Below are 16,876 nucleotides of genomic sequence, written 5' to 3' on the forward strand. Positions count from 1 at the left end.
GATAACATAAAAAGGAAACACTTATAAACAATAGTAGATTATGAAACGGTTGCATAATGATAGTCATTAAAGCACGAGGTGCATTTTATAAAACGAACGAAGTGAGTTTTATAATTAAGACACGGGTGTTTTAATGCCAAGTTATGCACGTTTCATACTCTACTTTATCTAATCTCATAAAATAGAAATCTAACAAAATTAAATACTAGTACAAGGTAAAGGATTGATGGTTGTGTTTGTAGAAGTTTCCAATGTATCCGGGAGAAACTCTCCCGGATACATTGGAAACTTCTACAAATCCATCCATATTAGAGATCGAGTCACTGATTTTTCTAATAATACAAAGCCAAAATGCACATGAAACATAGATTTTTAATTAAACCAATAATGTAATTCGAGTGGCACCAAAATTTCAATACAAAATACAATATATTTTTTAAAATGTACAACAGGCAAAGATCGGCAACCGTAGAGGCTACAGCAATGTCCTTCATACTCGTATTTGCATCACAATTTAAATTACTGTACTGTTCAAATTGTTAATTAATAAATTTTAATTTAAATATACCAACTTGAAATTTTAAAATATAAAATATACACAAAACATTGCTAAAAAATCAAGAACCCAGAGCTGCACAAAAGACCAAGAACCCAGAGCTCTAACTGTGCTTTAATAATAAAAATGTTATATTATGACACACTTTCCATACAAAGAGCAGTAATGTAATTTTTTAATTTATTACAATATGCATGTGAATAATCTATGCCATTATATTATATTTTATAATTTCATAATTAGAATATATTGAAACGAACACGAGATTAGATAAAAGCATTTATTGTACAAGCGTTAAAAGAAGCCCTCGTCGTCGGAGTGGTGGTCGTGCGCGTCCCAGGTCGCCGCGGCGGTGTCCAGCGTCGACGGTGCCTCGCGGCCGCGCACGTGCATCGCGTAGATCGCCCCCTCCACCTTGGACACGTTGGTGCGCATCACCGTCGTCTTGCGCGACAGCTCCTTGCCTATGCCGTACAACCCTTGAACAACAACATCAGCACGTCATCATCATCATCAAATCAACAGTATCAGCCTAATTTAGCGGACTACGAGGTCTGGAGAGGAAATATGAAGCTCAGACCCGCCACGCTGCTGCAATGCGGTTTCAACGTCACACATTACTCTATATAGAACATGCACCTTTGTCCTTTCTATTGATTGGTTTAGAGGCGATGCCAAAACAAACAAAATGAACTTTATGAGCTTATTTTTAAGTTTTTTATTTGATTAATCAAAAACATCTTCAGACGTTAATGACGGTAATCAATACGCCAAGTACTTATGCATCGACATATCTCGAGAGGTTTCTTGGGGGGGGGGGGACAATAGTGGCTAAATAAAAAATCACGCCGTAAAACAAATTGAAAATTGTGTCATGGTGCACATACTATGCCTACATAAGCTTAAGTTACACTGTGTGTATATGGAGATAATTTTGACTGCATAATGTAGCTTTCTCTTTGTCCCATTCGTTATCATCATCATTATCAGCTGATGGACGTCCACTGCTGGACACAGGCCTTCCGGTGCGCGATCGCCATTCCAGCACCTTGGGACCCCAACGTCCATCGGCTCTTTGAACTATGTGGCCTGCCCATTGCCACTTCAGCTTCGCGACTCGCTGAGCTATATCAGTGACTTTAGTTTATCTGCGGATCTCCTTATTTCTGATTCGATCACGCAGAGAAACTCCAAGCATAGCTCGCTACAAAGCCCGCTGATTGACTTTGAGCCTTCTAATAAGGCCCATAGTTAGCGACCATGACTCGGATCCGTTTGTCCCATTATGACAACAATAAATACATATAAATCGTGCTCTTTCTTTTCATAGCATTAGGATTAAAGAAAGAGCCAATAATATAATATATTATAGCCAAAAATTTTTTCCTATCTGAGTTCAAGCCCACAAGTAAAAATATTATATAAGTATAGTATATACCTAAAGATCCACTGTATAAGTGCCTCACAACTTGACAGGCATGGTAACTCTCTTGTCTATTGCCACTCGCAATACTGTTTATAGCTCTTCTCATCAACTCTCCAGTTAGATCAGCCAAGCCAAGCATATAGTCCATGTGTGGTAGAAATGTTACCACTTTTCTTGTATTTTCACCTTAAATACATGAAAGTCAATTAATTTTATGCAGCTTTTTAGTATAAGCCAAAGTCTAGCAATCTCTTCACACACACACATGCACACACACGAACACAAACACGCACAAGGGGCTAGAAGACATGTCAATAGATCTTCCCATTGCTTGGTTCAGATGCCATATTTGAGACTTATTAATTAATGTGACGGAGTGGTATCCTAGGATAGGAAAAAGGTAGTTGCCCCTGCCAAAGTTGGGAGGATGACCTCAGACAGATAGCACGAGTCACATGGAGAAGGAAAGCAAGAGATAGAGCACTATGGAAGTGTCTGGAGGAGGCCTATGCCCAAGAGCAAGCTGAAGAAAGGACAATCAGTGTCAATGATATATTACAACATTATTAGCTTTTGAGATGCTGGTCAAGACTAAACTTTGCATCCACCATTAGAGAGAAGAGATTCTAGGTCAGATTTTAAAACTGTACCTACCTGCAGCTATTGTAACACCAACTTCTAAAATACCAAATAAAACCATGAACCCTTTACTAAAAACAAAACCCATTTTAAAAGACCTGTTTTAAGGGAAGTCACTAGCCCCTAATATACAGGCATACCTAGTTTATGGGCCAGGATGACATTGTCAAATTAACTGAGTATTTTCCAACAAACATTTGTTATTCTATTCTTTCAGAGATTTCAATCAGGGTTTTACCATAAACAAGATATAAACATGTAAATGAGTGTTTTATAATACTGGAGAAGACATGATCCTCCTAATACTAAGCAACTGTATTTTTGTACTCAATAATTCACCCACCATCTTCTTCTTTAACATCATACTGAAACTCTTTCTGTATTTCAGGATATGTGACAATGGTTTTGTTCTCCATTAAAGAACAGAATGTCTTAGCTTCTATAAATTCTTGAAAACCAGCAGTAACCGCTCTGGCATGCAAGTGCAGTGGACTGTTTTCCAATTCCAGGCCAATGCTTTTAATTGGCCCCTCAACAAGTTTTTGAAGACGTTCTTTGGCTTCTATCACGGCCTTCCCTGTCGCTTCTTTACTATAATTAAAGTTTAAATATCAATATTTTTTTTTTAAATTACAAAAGTAAAAAAATAATACTTTGTGGTAAAAGAGTTAGGGTAGAGTAAATCAAACTAAAGATTTATTTCGGGATTTGTCACTCGTCATTGTCTAATGGTACTACGAGCAATATACAAAGCAAAATAGTTCCGTCTAGTATTGAAAGTAGTGCAAAGCGTAAAACATGGAAAGCAAATATTAGTAAAATAATTAAGAATGTTTAATAAAAAGTAAACCACAATTTAAGGAACATTTTAAAGTTTATCTTACACACAGTACATAACATAAAAAAAAATCAAACCCCACAAACTATTCATTTTTGAAGCTCTTCACACACAGGTTTACAATGACTCATTTTTACTTGAAAACTAATGAAAATAACTAATATAATGTCTCACTTGACAAATGACACAGAATTACTTTTGCAAACTTTAATTATGGAACATAATTGTACAAAGAAGGAATAATATTATTTAACTCAACTATAGACAATCTCTTTTGCATCAATTAATAATTTAGACAAACTATTATGCTTATAACTTCTTCGAATACACAACAGAATATCTATAAATTTAAAAAGTCTAAATAGTTTACCATTAAAAATGTGAGTTCAACATGTTAATACTTTATATAGATTAGACAAAAACAGGAAAATTTTACACTAGACAAACTATTATACATTGGCACTTGTGTATGATACAGGGTCCCTCTAAGACACACCACACCACTGATTTTCCCCTTTGGTGCCTATTGTCCTTTTAAGTTTTAGTTCAACTATTGCATATTGCGTTACAACCAGCTGTAGACAGGTTTAGACATACCTTAAAATATGGTTATTAATTTATTTATATAGACCTATAAAATTCATCTTGTACATTTTACAAACGAAAACACCTTTATCTGCATTATGCATAGAACTTACGTGACTGCAGAGTGTAAGAGAAAGATAACCCGTTTGCTCTCAATAGTAGTGTCTCTGGACAGCTTCACGAGTCTCTCATGTCGGTCCTGGCGTTCGCTGAGCTTTAATGCAGCATTCTTGAACATTGCCAGCACAGGACTATCTGCGGCCAATGACGCTGTACCTTCCTTCGCCACCGAGGGAAAATTTTGATAGTTGTTTCGAGGCCGGCTTCCGCGATATTTACCTTGAACGTTAGAAATTATTTGTATGTTTAAATGAGGATACAATCAAACTTTAAATACTAACGCAGTGTAACAAATATTTTAATAGGTACACATTTTTACCTCGTCCAGACATATTGAAGTTATAATATCAATATATAACTCTTGGATGAGATTGCTTTTAGTTTTATTTTTTATCAATTTTTAGTTATTGATTTTGTTTTGTCAGCACAAAGTACAAACATTCTACTCTATGGTGCAAACGGGCATTGACATCCACAGATTACACACGTAGTATCTATTAATCTGTGACATGACGTTATTAAGGGATGGATAACAGTAAATGAATTAGTAAATGAAGATGCATCGCACTCAAATTCCCGAACAAAATAATTGTCTGTCGTTTTTTGAGGGTCATATCGAAAATATTTAAACCATTAAAAAATTTCTATGTTCATACACTACACACAACTATAAATTTGACTCGCAATACACACATGCGTAATTTTTACACAGCTAACAAACATTATCCACAATCCACATATTAAATAAATACATAGAATATTCGATTACTGATCGATGTTTGGTTGTTTCGTCAAAATAATCGATTCTTTTTATAAATTGTTTTTATTACAAATTTGATAAAATTTAGGTTAAAATACTTTCAAATAAAACGTTACTCCATCTTTTACTAAACTGCAAGTTTTGGCCGGTTTTTATGTCATTTAACTACACAAACCGGCATTTTTAGGGAGCTCTTTACACGACGAAAACGATTACAATGAAACATCGATTCTATAGCAACAGTTTTTATAAACGCTTTTGATCATAGATTTTTTATCTTTGTCAGAGGGGTAACAGTTAGCGAGGTAGGTCCTGTTATTTAAATTGTCTAAGCAGTACATAGAATGCCTGTGAGTTAGTGAACAGGTTATTTTTAACCTGTTTTCTAACTTCTTGACACATTATACCATAGACCATATTTTGGTCTATCTATGGTATCCGTATAATTGTCAATATCGATAACGGCGAAACTGCATTATTTCTATAAAAAATTAATTGTTTTACAAACAAGCGAATTTTTCTTAGTAAATTAGCTAAGTGCGATCTCATCTCGATAAGTTATACAGCTCGTATCAAATTACGTACGTTACTAATACAATTATAGCACTTAAAAACCGCAAAGAGGCATCTGCTTTTTATTGATTGTTGGAATCATGTCTAAAAATAGCTACGCAATAATTGTATTGCATCACAAGGTTTAAAGTGATTATACGATCCTTTGATTTTAGTTTGTTTATTTGTTTATTTGTTGTCGTTTAAGGTGCCTGCCAATATGGAAAAAAACAATTATCCTCCACCTTACGGTTGGAATGGCAACTCGCCTCAGGTTCCTCCGTCCGCTCCGCCTAGTTATTCCCAGGCTGTTGGTGGTGTGGGGCCGTCGAGCCCCTATACGCCTCAATACCATCCCTGTAAGTATGATATTCAGATGTAATACTTTGACCTAAATATATTTGGTGTTATGACTAATAAACGGCCTTGTAACCATTTCCATTTTTCATTGAAAACAAGGTCAAATATATGAATAATTGGTGTTGACTATAATTTAACGAAATATTTGGAAATCTTAAAAAAAGACACTGCACATTTACAATTCAAGTAAACCGGTGCCCCAGGTAATAAAGTATTGGTATATAGAAGAGATGAGCAAACTATTCCGCATAATATTTTCTATGTATTGCTCTATAATATTATGTATAATAATAGTAATAACATTTCCCTTAACTGCTCTGCTATCATTGATTGTAGTGTGATGAAAAGTATACTATAACCTGCCCAAGAGTATTAAGAATAATTGCACCTACCAAGTTCTGTTAAAATCTTTTGTAGTTTTTGTTTCTATAATGAACATACAGACAGATAGACAGACAAAAATTTTACTGATTGCATTTTTGGCATTAGCATCAATCACTAATCACCCCCTGATAGTTATTTTGGAAATATATTTCATGTACAGAATTGACCTCTCTACAGATTTATTATAATATATGATGGAAGAAAAAAAGATATCCTTGCACAAGATTTTCGTGATTAAATTTTTATTCAGCTCTTTCACTTTGATGAACAATAACAGTATTAGCTGTACAAAAAATATAATTTTTCATCTTACTTGCTTGGAAAAGTTACTCTTGCTCGCTCTTTACAGCAAGCAAAGGCTATCAAAGCAAAAGTAAAAGTTAAATATGAAAATTTGCAGTTGAGGTTGGTCATTAAAATATTCATAATATAATATATTTTATGTGTATTATTAAAAAAAAATATTTATTTTTGTGAAAAATAACAACATTACAACATGAATGATGGGTATAATATGAATTTCACATCTACAAAGTTATTACAAAAGGTAAGTATTGCTAAATAGAGATTTCTTATATTTAGCATTTTCCTTGCTGTAGTAAGATGAATAATTTTGGTATTCTCGTATATTCAAAGGGAATATCTCACAATGATCAGGATTATTTTTTTATCTTATAATATGCAATAACTAAAATTAAGAATATTGGATGGAAGCAAGAGTTACTTTGTGGAAGTTCATCATGAATATATAATAATTTATTTATTTTGCTATCAACCGCAAAAAGCCAACAAACCCATGCAAAAAGTCACCCAGGTTCGACAAAATTCTCTCTGCGTATGTTTCACCCCCAAACTGGAGCATTATTATATACATTAGCAATTGCACTTCATAGAATCAACATCTCCTGAGGATGCTCTGGTTTCAGTGTGAAACATACGTAGAGAGTATTTTGTCGTACCTGTGTGACATTGTCACATGTCACTTTCGTTGGCTTTTCGAGGTAGGGTAGGGGTATGGAAGAAGTGCACATAAGTAATAACAAAGCTTGAACGGATCTGCTATTGAATATATTTTGAAAGTTTTAGTTGGAGAGTGTTATAATATGATCAATACTGAGGCCCAAAACACTTTTTTGTTATTTTTTGTCTGTCTGTCTGCCAGTCAGTCTTTTTTATTACTGTGCATCATGCTAAAATTACTGAATGAATTCAAGTGAAACTTGGCTTGATTTATTGCCATAATATGGAGATGGGTATAGGATACTTTTTGTCACAAAAATAAAATCAAAAAGGGGAGAACTAGGGGTAGAATTTCTCTCATCTTTTAAACCTTCCCTATACCTCCAGGAATGTTTCAAGGCCAATATAAGATAAATCCGTTCAGCTATTCTAGAGTTTTAGCGAGACTAACTAACAGCAATACATATTTATATACTCACATTTTTTAATGTAAACATAATTATGGTTGTTTTTTATTACATGAACACCAGCTTCAGGGCCTACAATAGTGACTACAGTGGTTCCAGTAGGGCCTCAACCTACACATATGATTTGCCCGAGTTGTCACTCTGAGATAAACACTGATACACAGACAAAGCCAGGAATCATTGCTTATATATCTGGAGCTGTCATTTTTATGCTAGGGTAAGTATTTTTGATTATAATTATAGTATGTCATAAATAGTAGATACTTTGATTATTATAGTATCACAAAAAATAAACTGCTAAAATAGTTTATCAACATCTAAAGAAGAAAAAACCTGGCTGAGTTTGACGTGGGCTCTAGGACCAGGCGCGTTTGGAACCCTTGTAAATTTAATTTTAGGTTTTCGACTGATTATTATCATCATTATCTTATAGCTGACGCCGCGCGATTTTACCCGCGTGGTTCCCGTTCCCATAGAAATACGGGGTTAATATACATATATAGGGGATAGCCTATAGCCTTCCTCGATTAATGGGCTACCTAATACTGAAAGAATTTTTCAAATCAGACCAGTATGTCCTGAGATTAGCGTGATCAAACAAACAAACAGACAAACTCAGCTTTATTATATTAGTATAGATATTAATACCTGACGTTTCTAAAGAGCTTGTGAACTAAGCCTTACTGAAATAAATGAATATTGACTTATTGAAGGTATATTTAAGTCCCATTAGTACTCTTCAAACTAGAATGCCCCTCCCATTGCCACTTCAGCTTCGCAACTCAAATATTTCTGCGCCTGATTGGACTTTATTAATGTATACGTATGAGAAGCATTATAAAATCTCAGACATTTTTCTTTTGTCCAAACAAACTAAGCGAATAGTACTTGTAAAGCTTACTGTGCTGTGGAAGACTAACATTCCAAAGGACCACTGTATAAAAGTGAATAAATATTATGACCTAACAAATGAACTAACTAAAAATGGCTATGTAATTAGTCCAGTATGGATTACCAGCAAAATCTCTCTATAACTTGCTTAAAGACTTTGGCCTCTTTAGAAGTGCAGCTAGTTCCATATTGGAACGAGTATCCAAAGCTGCTCTAATAGGATCTTACTAAATTTGGTTAGGCAGGGAGGACAACACGAGCAGAGAACGGGGAGTGTCGATCAATCGTCAAGGAATTCCTTAACCCTACATCCTGTAGTCACAAGTTCAGGACTCTGCTCGGAGTTTTTCTCTCTACCACGCGATGGACCCGGCACCCGCACGGTTAATCCATGGAATGCTAAGATATTCGTCTCTCTCTCTCTTGCAGGCAATTATCGTAGACTTAGTTTTAAAACAGTTTTAAATATATTTTGCATACATTTGAATGTGCATTATTTTATATTTCAGAGGCTTTTTGGGCTGCTGCTTGATACCATGCTGCATAGATAGCTGCATGGATGTGCACCACACCTGCCCGCATTGCGATGCATACCTTGGCCGCTACAGGCGATAAGTTTTAAGTATTTATTTTTATTAGAAACTAAGTAATGAAACGAATCTGACACAAGTAACATTAATTTGATGTCTCATAACTTCAACTTTCTATACTGTCAACTTTAACTGCCTTCAGATAATTAAACCAATATTTAAACCCTTAAAACATCACAACAGGTAACATCTGTCTAATACCAGTGAATGTTTAGTTAAGATAAAATAATTGTAATAAGATCTGTGTACATTTAGTATTTTTGTTGATACATAATTATATACTAATTAATTACGTGTGCTAGTCTATTTAATCCAAGCTGTTTTATAAATATTTAATTCATAGCTATACAGTTTAAGGAGACATTTTAGAACTTTTATTATATTATGTATTTACATTAAATTATACAAAAATATGATTCTTGTTAAGTATACTTAATACTAAAGATTATGATTTGATCTCTGTTTTTGGATGACCAAATCGGCTGAGTGCCATAGCTTCTGGACTGGGAATCTCTTATATATTGAAAAGAGTTGTTGTGGTTCATTTCAAATATAAATATTACACGTTTCTTGTTAAAAATTGAATTATCTTCAGTATATGCCTAATATCATTTTTTGTTTGGGTACAAGGTTTATTATTAGTGAAGCATTAGCAAACTACAAGTCCTTTTTAATTAATCAACTAACTCAATATTCTGCATATACTGTAGCTGGTTCAGAACATTTTTTTTATTTGATTTTCGATAGAGTATATATTACTCCATAAAATTATTTTGTCATATTAGTTCACAAGTGCATCTGGTTTTAACACTTTCACTATAAGAGAGCCATGGAAAATTTTGTGAAACTTGAGAGAAATTACTATATTGCTTGCTCAAGTAAAGAATCTGACTGACAATTGAATTGTGTGAATAAAAATATTGAAATACTAGCAGAAGCCACGAGGTTTCATCAGAGTTGTTCCTGTTCTTGTAAGAATAAAGGGATTAAATATAGCCTATACCAACTGGGGATGTAGCATTCCAACAGTGAAAGATTTTTTTTCAAAATAGTTCAGTAGTTTCAGAGTCTATTTATTGCGAACAAACTATCAATCAAATCTTTCTTCTTTATAATATTAGTATAGATAAAAACTAGAAAATCAATGTATCTCGTCCTTTATAGTATATAATATTATAATATTAATGATTTGGATTATAAACGTCAGTCAGACATCCTAAGACCACTTGCATAGATAGTGAATGTGTTAAAAATATATATAATGGAAACTTATGTAATTCAATGCTGCTTGTATGATAAATAATTTAAATAGAAAGTTTCAATATTCAAATAATATACATATTTCAACATATTTAGTGTAAAAGTACAAATATTTTAAGTTATTATTGGTGTGCATTGGCATTAAAAAGACTATTGTCTCATTTTGCATTAACTAAAATCCGTCTTAATATAGGTTGTCTATTTTTAATTATTTTAACAATTTTTTTTTTTTTTTTTTTATAATTCATTACTATTGTGCAATCAGCTGCAACAGCTTTAAGCAAATTGCTTGTGGGTACTACATGGCATGTGTAGCTGACCTTCCATTGAAGGCCATGCTAATTTATTTTATTTGTTAATTTTTTGTATTTCATTTGTACATTTGTACATTCTTATTATTTTGATTTTTTTTTTTTTTTTTTTACAGGAGATCCCATATGTAGGCGCGCTTTAGCCTTCTAACATCTATTGGATGACTGAGGGCAGTAGCAAGTTTATTTTCATGGGTGTTTATGCGATTTTTATAGCACATTGATCTGAGTTCAACCTCTTCTTTTACTGTTTTTATGTCAAGATACTCATGTAGTTCCGATATCTTAGTGAACCATGGAGCATTTGTGATGGTTTTTAAAACTTTATTCTGAAATCTTTGTAATATTTCCAAGTTTGAGTTTTTGGCTGTGCCCCACAGTTCAATGCCGTAGGTCCACACTGGTTTTATTACTGTTTTATAAATGAGCAATTTATTACTGAGTGAGACATGCGAATGCCTTCCCATAAGCCAGTTAAGTTTTCTGAAGGTTTGATTTAGTTCATCGCGTTTTTTTACTATATGCGTTCTCCATGTTTGTTTTTTGTCTAGGTGTATCCCAAGATATTTTGCGGTGTCACTGTGGGGGATAATATCAAGTCCCAGTTTAACAGGAGTACATTCGTCCATTCGCAAGGTAAATGTCACATGTGTTGACTTCGTGGAACTAGCTTTGATACGCCATTTAATCATCCATGAATTTATCTTGTTCAGGTGTACTTGTAGAATATTTGAAGCCATATTTGCGTCTTTGTTATTACACAATACAGCTGTATCATCAGCAAATGTAGCGGTGAGTACGCTGTTTGAGATAGGAATATCTGCAGTGTATAATAAATAGAGTGTGGGACCCAAAACGGAACCCTGGGGAACACCTGCTTGAATGTCATGGAAGTTCGAAAACGCGTCATTGATTTTCACTCGAAATATTCTTTGATTGACATATGACTTCAGTAACATGAAGAAGTTGTGTGGGAGGCAATGTTTGGCTTTAAAGAGCAATCCATTGTGCCAGACCTTATCAAAAGCCTGTTGAACATCCAAAAAAACAGCAGAGCAATATTGTTTACTTTCTAGGGCTTCTCTAATTTGTTTGACTATTCTGTGTACCTGTTCCACAGTGGAGTGTCGGCTTCGGAATCCAAATTGATGCTGGGGAATAATTTCCCTTTCATGAAGAATGGTTTTGAGTCTGGACAGAGTTATTTTTTCAAATACCTTGGATAATGTTGGTAGTAGGCTTATTAGTCTATAAGATGTGACTAGATGCGGTGGCTTCCCAGGTTTCGGTATCATAATAATTTCCGAAATTTTCCAAATAGACGGGTAGTGGGATGTTCTCAAGATGCCATTAAAAAGCTGAGTCACAAAGACAATCGCTTTTCTTGGAAGTTGTAGTAAGACCTCTGCCGTTATTAAACAGAATCCTGGAGCTTTGTGAAGTTCAAGTTCTTTTATTACTCTCCAGACCTCTCTGGGGGTGCAGCTTTTTATTGGTAAGCTTAGTTGAAGGTCGCTATCCAGAAAGTCTGCGACTTCTCTATCAGTGTCTGGGTCGCCGTTATTTGAAGTAAAAACTTCACTTAGAAACTTGGCAAAGGCTTCCGCACGTTCATTATCTTTCCTGGCCCATGTACCATTATCTAGTTTTAGTGGGTGTTTTATGATTACAGGCGAAGCTTTGTTAGTCTTTACGGCTCTATACAATGAATATTCATTGTTTTTCGAAGCAGACAGATTAATCAGTTTATGTTTCAATGTGTCATTTTCTACGTCTTTTAAATAGGATGTAAGTTCCGCTGCTGCCAGGTTTAGCGCCTTTTTGTCCAACGGATGACGACTAGTATGCCAAACTCTTCTGAGCCTCCTTTTCTCTAGTACCTTATTTTTGATATCCATGGGTAAGTTGTTACTACCTGGCGTGTATCTTATATCCGGTGTAGAAATCCATGCTGCAGTTTGTATCATGTTTGTTATGGTTTCTGCTGCTTCATCAATGTCGTCATTCGTTTTGAGTGGAACTTTTAGCGATAGATTAGTATCAATATATTTTCTGAATGCTGACCAATCAGTTTGTTTGTTGTATAGACATTCTTTGGCGGGTCTTGAAATTATTGATGTACTAACCGTACTTAGTACTGGTGTATGGTCTGAGCAACTATCATAGCAACTATCTATACTTATATACAAGTTTGATAGCCCTTTATATATATAGAAGTCTAAGAGGTCCGGTAATTTGTTGGGATCTGTAGGCCAGTAAGTTGGTTCACCTGTACTTAAAATACTGAGGTTATTTTTGATTATACTTGAATTAAGTTCTCTGCCTCGAGGTAGAGTTAGTCGTGATCCCCATTGCACGTTTTTGGCATTCCAGTCACCACCACAGATGTATCTATTTCCAAGCGTTTTAAAATATTCTGTGAAGTGAGTTTCCTTTGGGTTTGGTTTTGGGGGGCAGTAAACAGCTGAGAGAGTAAGTGACCCATGATTATCGTACAATACAATGGTTGTAGCTTGTAAGTGAGGTGTTTTGTAGTCTTCAAGGATATCATGTTTCAAAGCTTTCCTTACAATTACTGCTGTTCCAGCATGGGCAGTTCCATCAGGATGGGGTGTTGTGTATGTTATATAGTCTTTTATAGCAAAATTGTGGTTGGTAGTAAGATGAGATTCTGACACCAGTAGTACGTCTATTTTGTGGATTTTCAATAGTAGTTCGACGTCACTTTTATGTCCAATCAGACCATTAACATTCCATGTTGCCAATCTTAGAGTAGCCATTAGATTATCTTTTGTATTACTGTGGTCAATAAGTTCATCATTATTGACATTTGGTCTATTAATTTATCTAGCTTTTCAGCTTGTTTTGTGAGTAGTATTTCTAGCTTAGATTCTGTTGTAGTTTCATCTTTGTTCTGAATTTTAGCGACTTCTGCATATGTCCTAGTATTAAACTGGCTTGAGGAGTGTTGTCTAGTATAGGCGTGTTCCTTCTCCTTTGATGCGAAGGGTCTATCTAATTTTTGTATATTTTCTTGTTTTCCAGTGCTTTGTTGTTGGTCTTTATCCTCTGTTTGTTTTCTTGGTTTTATATAGTCTCTTCGTGAAGTATTTCTTTTTCTTTTGTTGATTTCTACATAAACTTCACAGCCTTTGTAGTTTGCTGGGTGATTACCTAAACAGAGGCAACACTTTGCTGGGGTATTCCGGTCTTTTTTTGGGCAGTCTACTGTGTTATGGCTCTCTGCACATTTCACGCATCTATATGGCCTAAGGCAGTTATTCTTAGTGTGGCCATATTGCTGACACCTTTTGCATTGGGGCACATTTGCCTTTCTTATTGGATCTTCAATAATGACCTTTGTATTGAATATATGGGTAATTTTCTTAACCTCTGTATTGTTTGGATGTGGGTCTAGGTTTACAAAGAATGTCGATAGTGGTATTTTATTAGGTCCATATCGAGCATTTATTATTTCACCACTAACTGTGTTTCCGGACTGCTCTATAGCTTCTTGTATTGCCTCTTTAGGTGTACTTGGATGGAGCTTCTTAATTACAATTCTGTAAGGTCTTGTATCCTTTCTAGAAAAGGTGTGTCCAATCAGATTGTTTTCTCTTACTATTTTCATAAGGCAGTGATAAGACTCTATAGTCGGACAACTAAGTCTTAATTGGTTTCGGGTAACAATTTTGATGGTGAACTCTTCTTTATCTAATTTTGATCTGATTAGTTCGTTCAGTTTTGCAACATCTTCAATGCCATATAGCATGATGGGTGGAGGTTTGAATACATGCTGTTTATTGTTTGTAGGTAGGGTTTCAGAATCATCTACATCAATATCCAATGATCCGAATTGGTTTGACACTGGCATGTTCCCTTTTGGTGATGGTGTGGTCGACATATTCTTTCGTTTTGGGTTTCTGATTGTAGGTACCCTCTGCCACTCAGGGTGTTGAACAGATGTATGTGTTTGGGATTCCTTGTTGCTGTGTTCAGTGAGATCTACAGGTGGTTCTGTATTACTAAAGCATGGTGCACTACCTGTAGACATGCTCCTTGTTCTCACAAATAGGCTGGGATGAAAAGCCTGCTGAATTAGTTTCTTTCCAGTAACATTAACATGCACTGAAGCCTGGTTACTCACTCCAGTGGTGTCTTTTAACAATGAAATATTTTAATTTTAAGACGTTTTACTTATTAATATTGCTTACTTAAGTACCTTTGTATTCATTATAATTTATTACATTCACAAGATTTACAATATATTTTTTATAAGCATAATAATAGTTTTTAGTTATTGTTGTATATATGTGTTTCAGATAGCTTGATTATAATTTGTAATCTCAATAGGTATAACCATTGTTCCATAATCAAGGGCTCAGACTCAAATTCGAGATGAGTGAGTTTTTTTTTGTTATTTTTATCCCTGTGAGCTGGACTATTTCCCCTAGTCTAATACAATACTTGCAACTTAATATATATTTACTTTTCCAAATGTATAACTAGGAACAAAAAAACTTCCATATTTAATTGACTTATCTGAAACTCATAGTCTATTAAATGTCTGACCCTTTAGCTTTTTACTAAGCCATTTTTAACTTATTATTAAATGTATACATAAGTGCTTAATAAAGATTACATCACAAATTTTATTTGTTTTATTTAATAGCAAAACAAAGAATCAGATTAAAATAAATTATGTATAACATAAGGTTGGTAAATTATATCTTTATTGAAAACTTAAATAATCAAATTTAAATAAACTTCTACTACAAATACAAACTTCAAAACACGAAGATCATACATTATTTTTTTATTCATTCATCTATACATATAATAAAACTGGTCGATTTCTATAAATTTATTTGCAATTCGAGGTTTTGACGTGACAACGTCTTATAAATTGGTTTGCCGGGTGACACTTCAAGAAACTGCGTTACGCTCCGCTCACGTTATGCGCTCACAATGAGAGCGAGTGAATAAAATTTTGTTAATATGAAATTCAGTGCGAGATTCTTTGTATAAATTAATGTTTTAAATATAATTCTTTGTATAAATAAATGTTTTAAATTGTTACTATTATTTCATCCTTCTTCCTACTATACGAATGAATATTCACATTAAAATTATTTTACCACTCAAAGTCGTTGTCACGTAAAACTTTCGCCCGTATACCGACTTTACAGGCAACCAATTTTTTTATTTATACCATTTGTAACAACAGTTAGCGTGGCATTAAGGAAGTCAGCGCCATCTAGAATCTATACCTTTAATACGACTTCTGTACATTCATTTTGATTCATACATTTTGTACATTGAAGATATTTTGAAAATTTTATTTTTCGATATTTTGTTTGTCTGTCCGTGGTTTTTTGTTATTCGGGCATCACACTGAAACTACTGAATGAATTCAAATGAAACTTGGCACGGTTTAAGACCATAATACGGAGAAGGTTATAGGATACTTTTTATTGCAAAAATAAAATGAGGGTGGGGTGAAATAGGGGTTGAAAGTTAATATGGAGTTACAGGAGTCCTTCATTTTAAGAGTTACAGTTTTAAAAACTTGTTCATAAATCATAAAAAAATACGAAATATAATGAAATTCAAAAAAAATTAAAATTTAACCCATAAAGTGGTGATATAGGGCTTGAAAGTTTACGTTGATTTCCACGCGGTCAAAGTCGCGGGCGTGCGCTAGTTACAAATATGTTGATACTATTTTCAACATCATTATTTGCAACTTGTTGGTGATAAGCTTAGAATAATTAATGTTGTCATATTGAAAGGCTAATTTGATGAAAAAATTTAACATTTTTTTTTGTCAAAACAGCATCTCAATATGACAAAAAATATAATTATTTCTCCTGAGAATTTTTCAAATAAAAAAAGAGTAGTGAGGTTGGAGTTACAAACATGTCTTTTTTTCTCAACATTATCATTTACATTTTGGTAATGATAGTTTAGAAATCAAACTTTGTAATACATAGTTCAGCTAGTTTTTAGGCAACTCATAATATTTTTTTTTTTCAGATTTATCACTCACAATATATTTCTAGATAATTAACTACTGGGTTTGATTTGAAATGCTTTTCTTCTCATAAACAAATGACTGATGGAGTTATGGAAAGAATGTGTAGGTTTAGAGTATAGACGAAAATTTTAATTTTTATT

General features: G+C 34.0%; 2 protein-coding genes across 4 annotated transcripts; one reads left to right on the plus strand and one right to left on the minus strand.

Moving 5' to 3' along the window:
* Positions 1 to 821: 821 nt before the first annotated feature.
* On the minus strand, positions 822 to 4,640 carry LOC112057673 (translin-associated protein X). The gene is made up of 5 exons (XM_024098174.2): positions 4,484 to 4,640; positions 4,158 to 4,383; positions 2,965 to 3,212; positions 1,995 to 2,168; positions 822 to 1,035 (listed from the first exon to the last, which is right to left on the minus strand). Exons 1-5 carry the CDS (start codon positions 4,494 to 4,496, stop codon positions 851 to 853), a joined length of 846 nt encoding a protein of 281 aa, XP_023953942.1. The 5' UTR covers positions 4,497 to 4,640; the 3' UTR covers positions 822 to 850.
* Positions 4,641 to 5,358: 718 nt separating this feature from the next.
* On the plus strand, positions 5,359 to 10,953 carry LOC112057674 (LITAF domain-containing protein). Of its 3 annotated transcripts, none has more exons than XM_052890466.1 (5): positions 5,359 to 5,505; positions 5,685 to 5,835; positions 7,711 to 7,864; positions 9,048 to 9,160; positions 10,816 to 10,953. In XM_052890466.1, exons 2-4 carry the CDS (start codon positions 5,697 to 5,699, stop codon positions 9,151 to 9,153), a joined length of 399 nt encoding a protein of 132 aa, XP_052746426.1. In that variant the 5' UTR covers positions 5,359 to 5,505; positions 5,685 to 5,696; the 3' UTR covers positions 9,154 to 9,160; positions 10,816 to 10,953. The 3 variants fall into 3 exon arrangements, with proteins under 3 accessions (XP_052746426.1, XP_052746427.1, XP_023953944.1); XM_052890467.1 differs by having other exon boundaries at positions 9,048 to 9,156; XM_024098176.2 differs by having other exon boundaries at positions 9,048 to 10,953.
* The last annotated feature ends 5,923 nt before the right edge of the window (positions 10,954 to 16,876 follow it).

Source organism: Bicyclus anynana, chromosome Z, assembly GCF_947172395.1.
Source record: "Bicyclus anynana chromosome Z, ilBicAnyn1.1, whole genome shotgun sequence".
Taxonomy (NCBI): Eukaryota; Metazoa; Arthropoda; class Insecta; order Lepidoptera; family Nymphalidae; genus Bicyclus; species Bicyclus anynana.

Bases quoted from the DNA above. Each gene is read 5' to 3' on its own strand.
- LOC112057673 (XM_024098174.2), bottom strand. The intron at 2,169-2,964 runs GTGGGTGAATTA...CATGTATTTAAG, and splicing joins TGATGTTAAAGAAGAAGATG to GTGAAAATACAAGAAAAGTG. The intron at 1,036-1,994 runs GTATATACTATA...TTGTTGTTCAAG, and splicing joins CTTATACAGTGGATCTTTAG to GGTTGTACGGCATAGGCAAG.
- LOC112057674 (XM_024098176.2), top strand. From the start codon at position 5,697: ATGGAAAAAAACAATTATCCTCCACCTTACGGTTGGAATGGCAACTCG. The intron at 5,836-7,710 runs GTAAGTATGATA...CATGAACACCAG, and splicing joins TACGCCTCAATACCATCCCT to CTTCAGGGCCTACAATAGTG. The intron at 7,865-9,047 runs GTAAGTATTTTT...TTTATATTTCAG, and splicing joins GCTGTCATTTTTATGCTAGG to AGGCTTTTTGGGCTGCTGCT.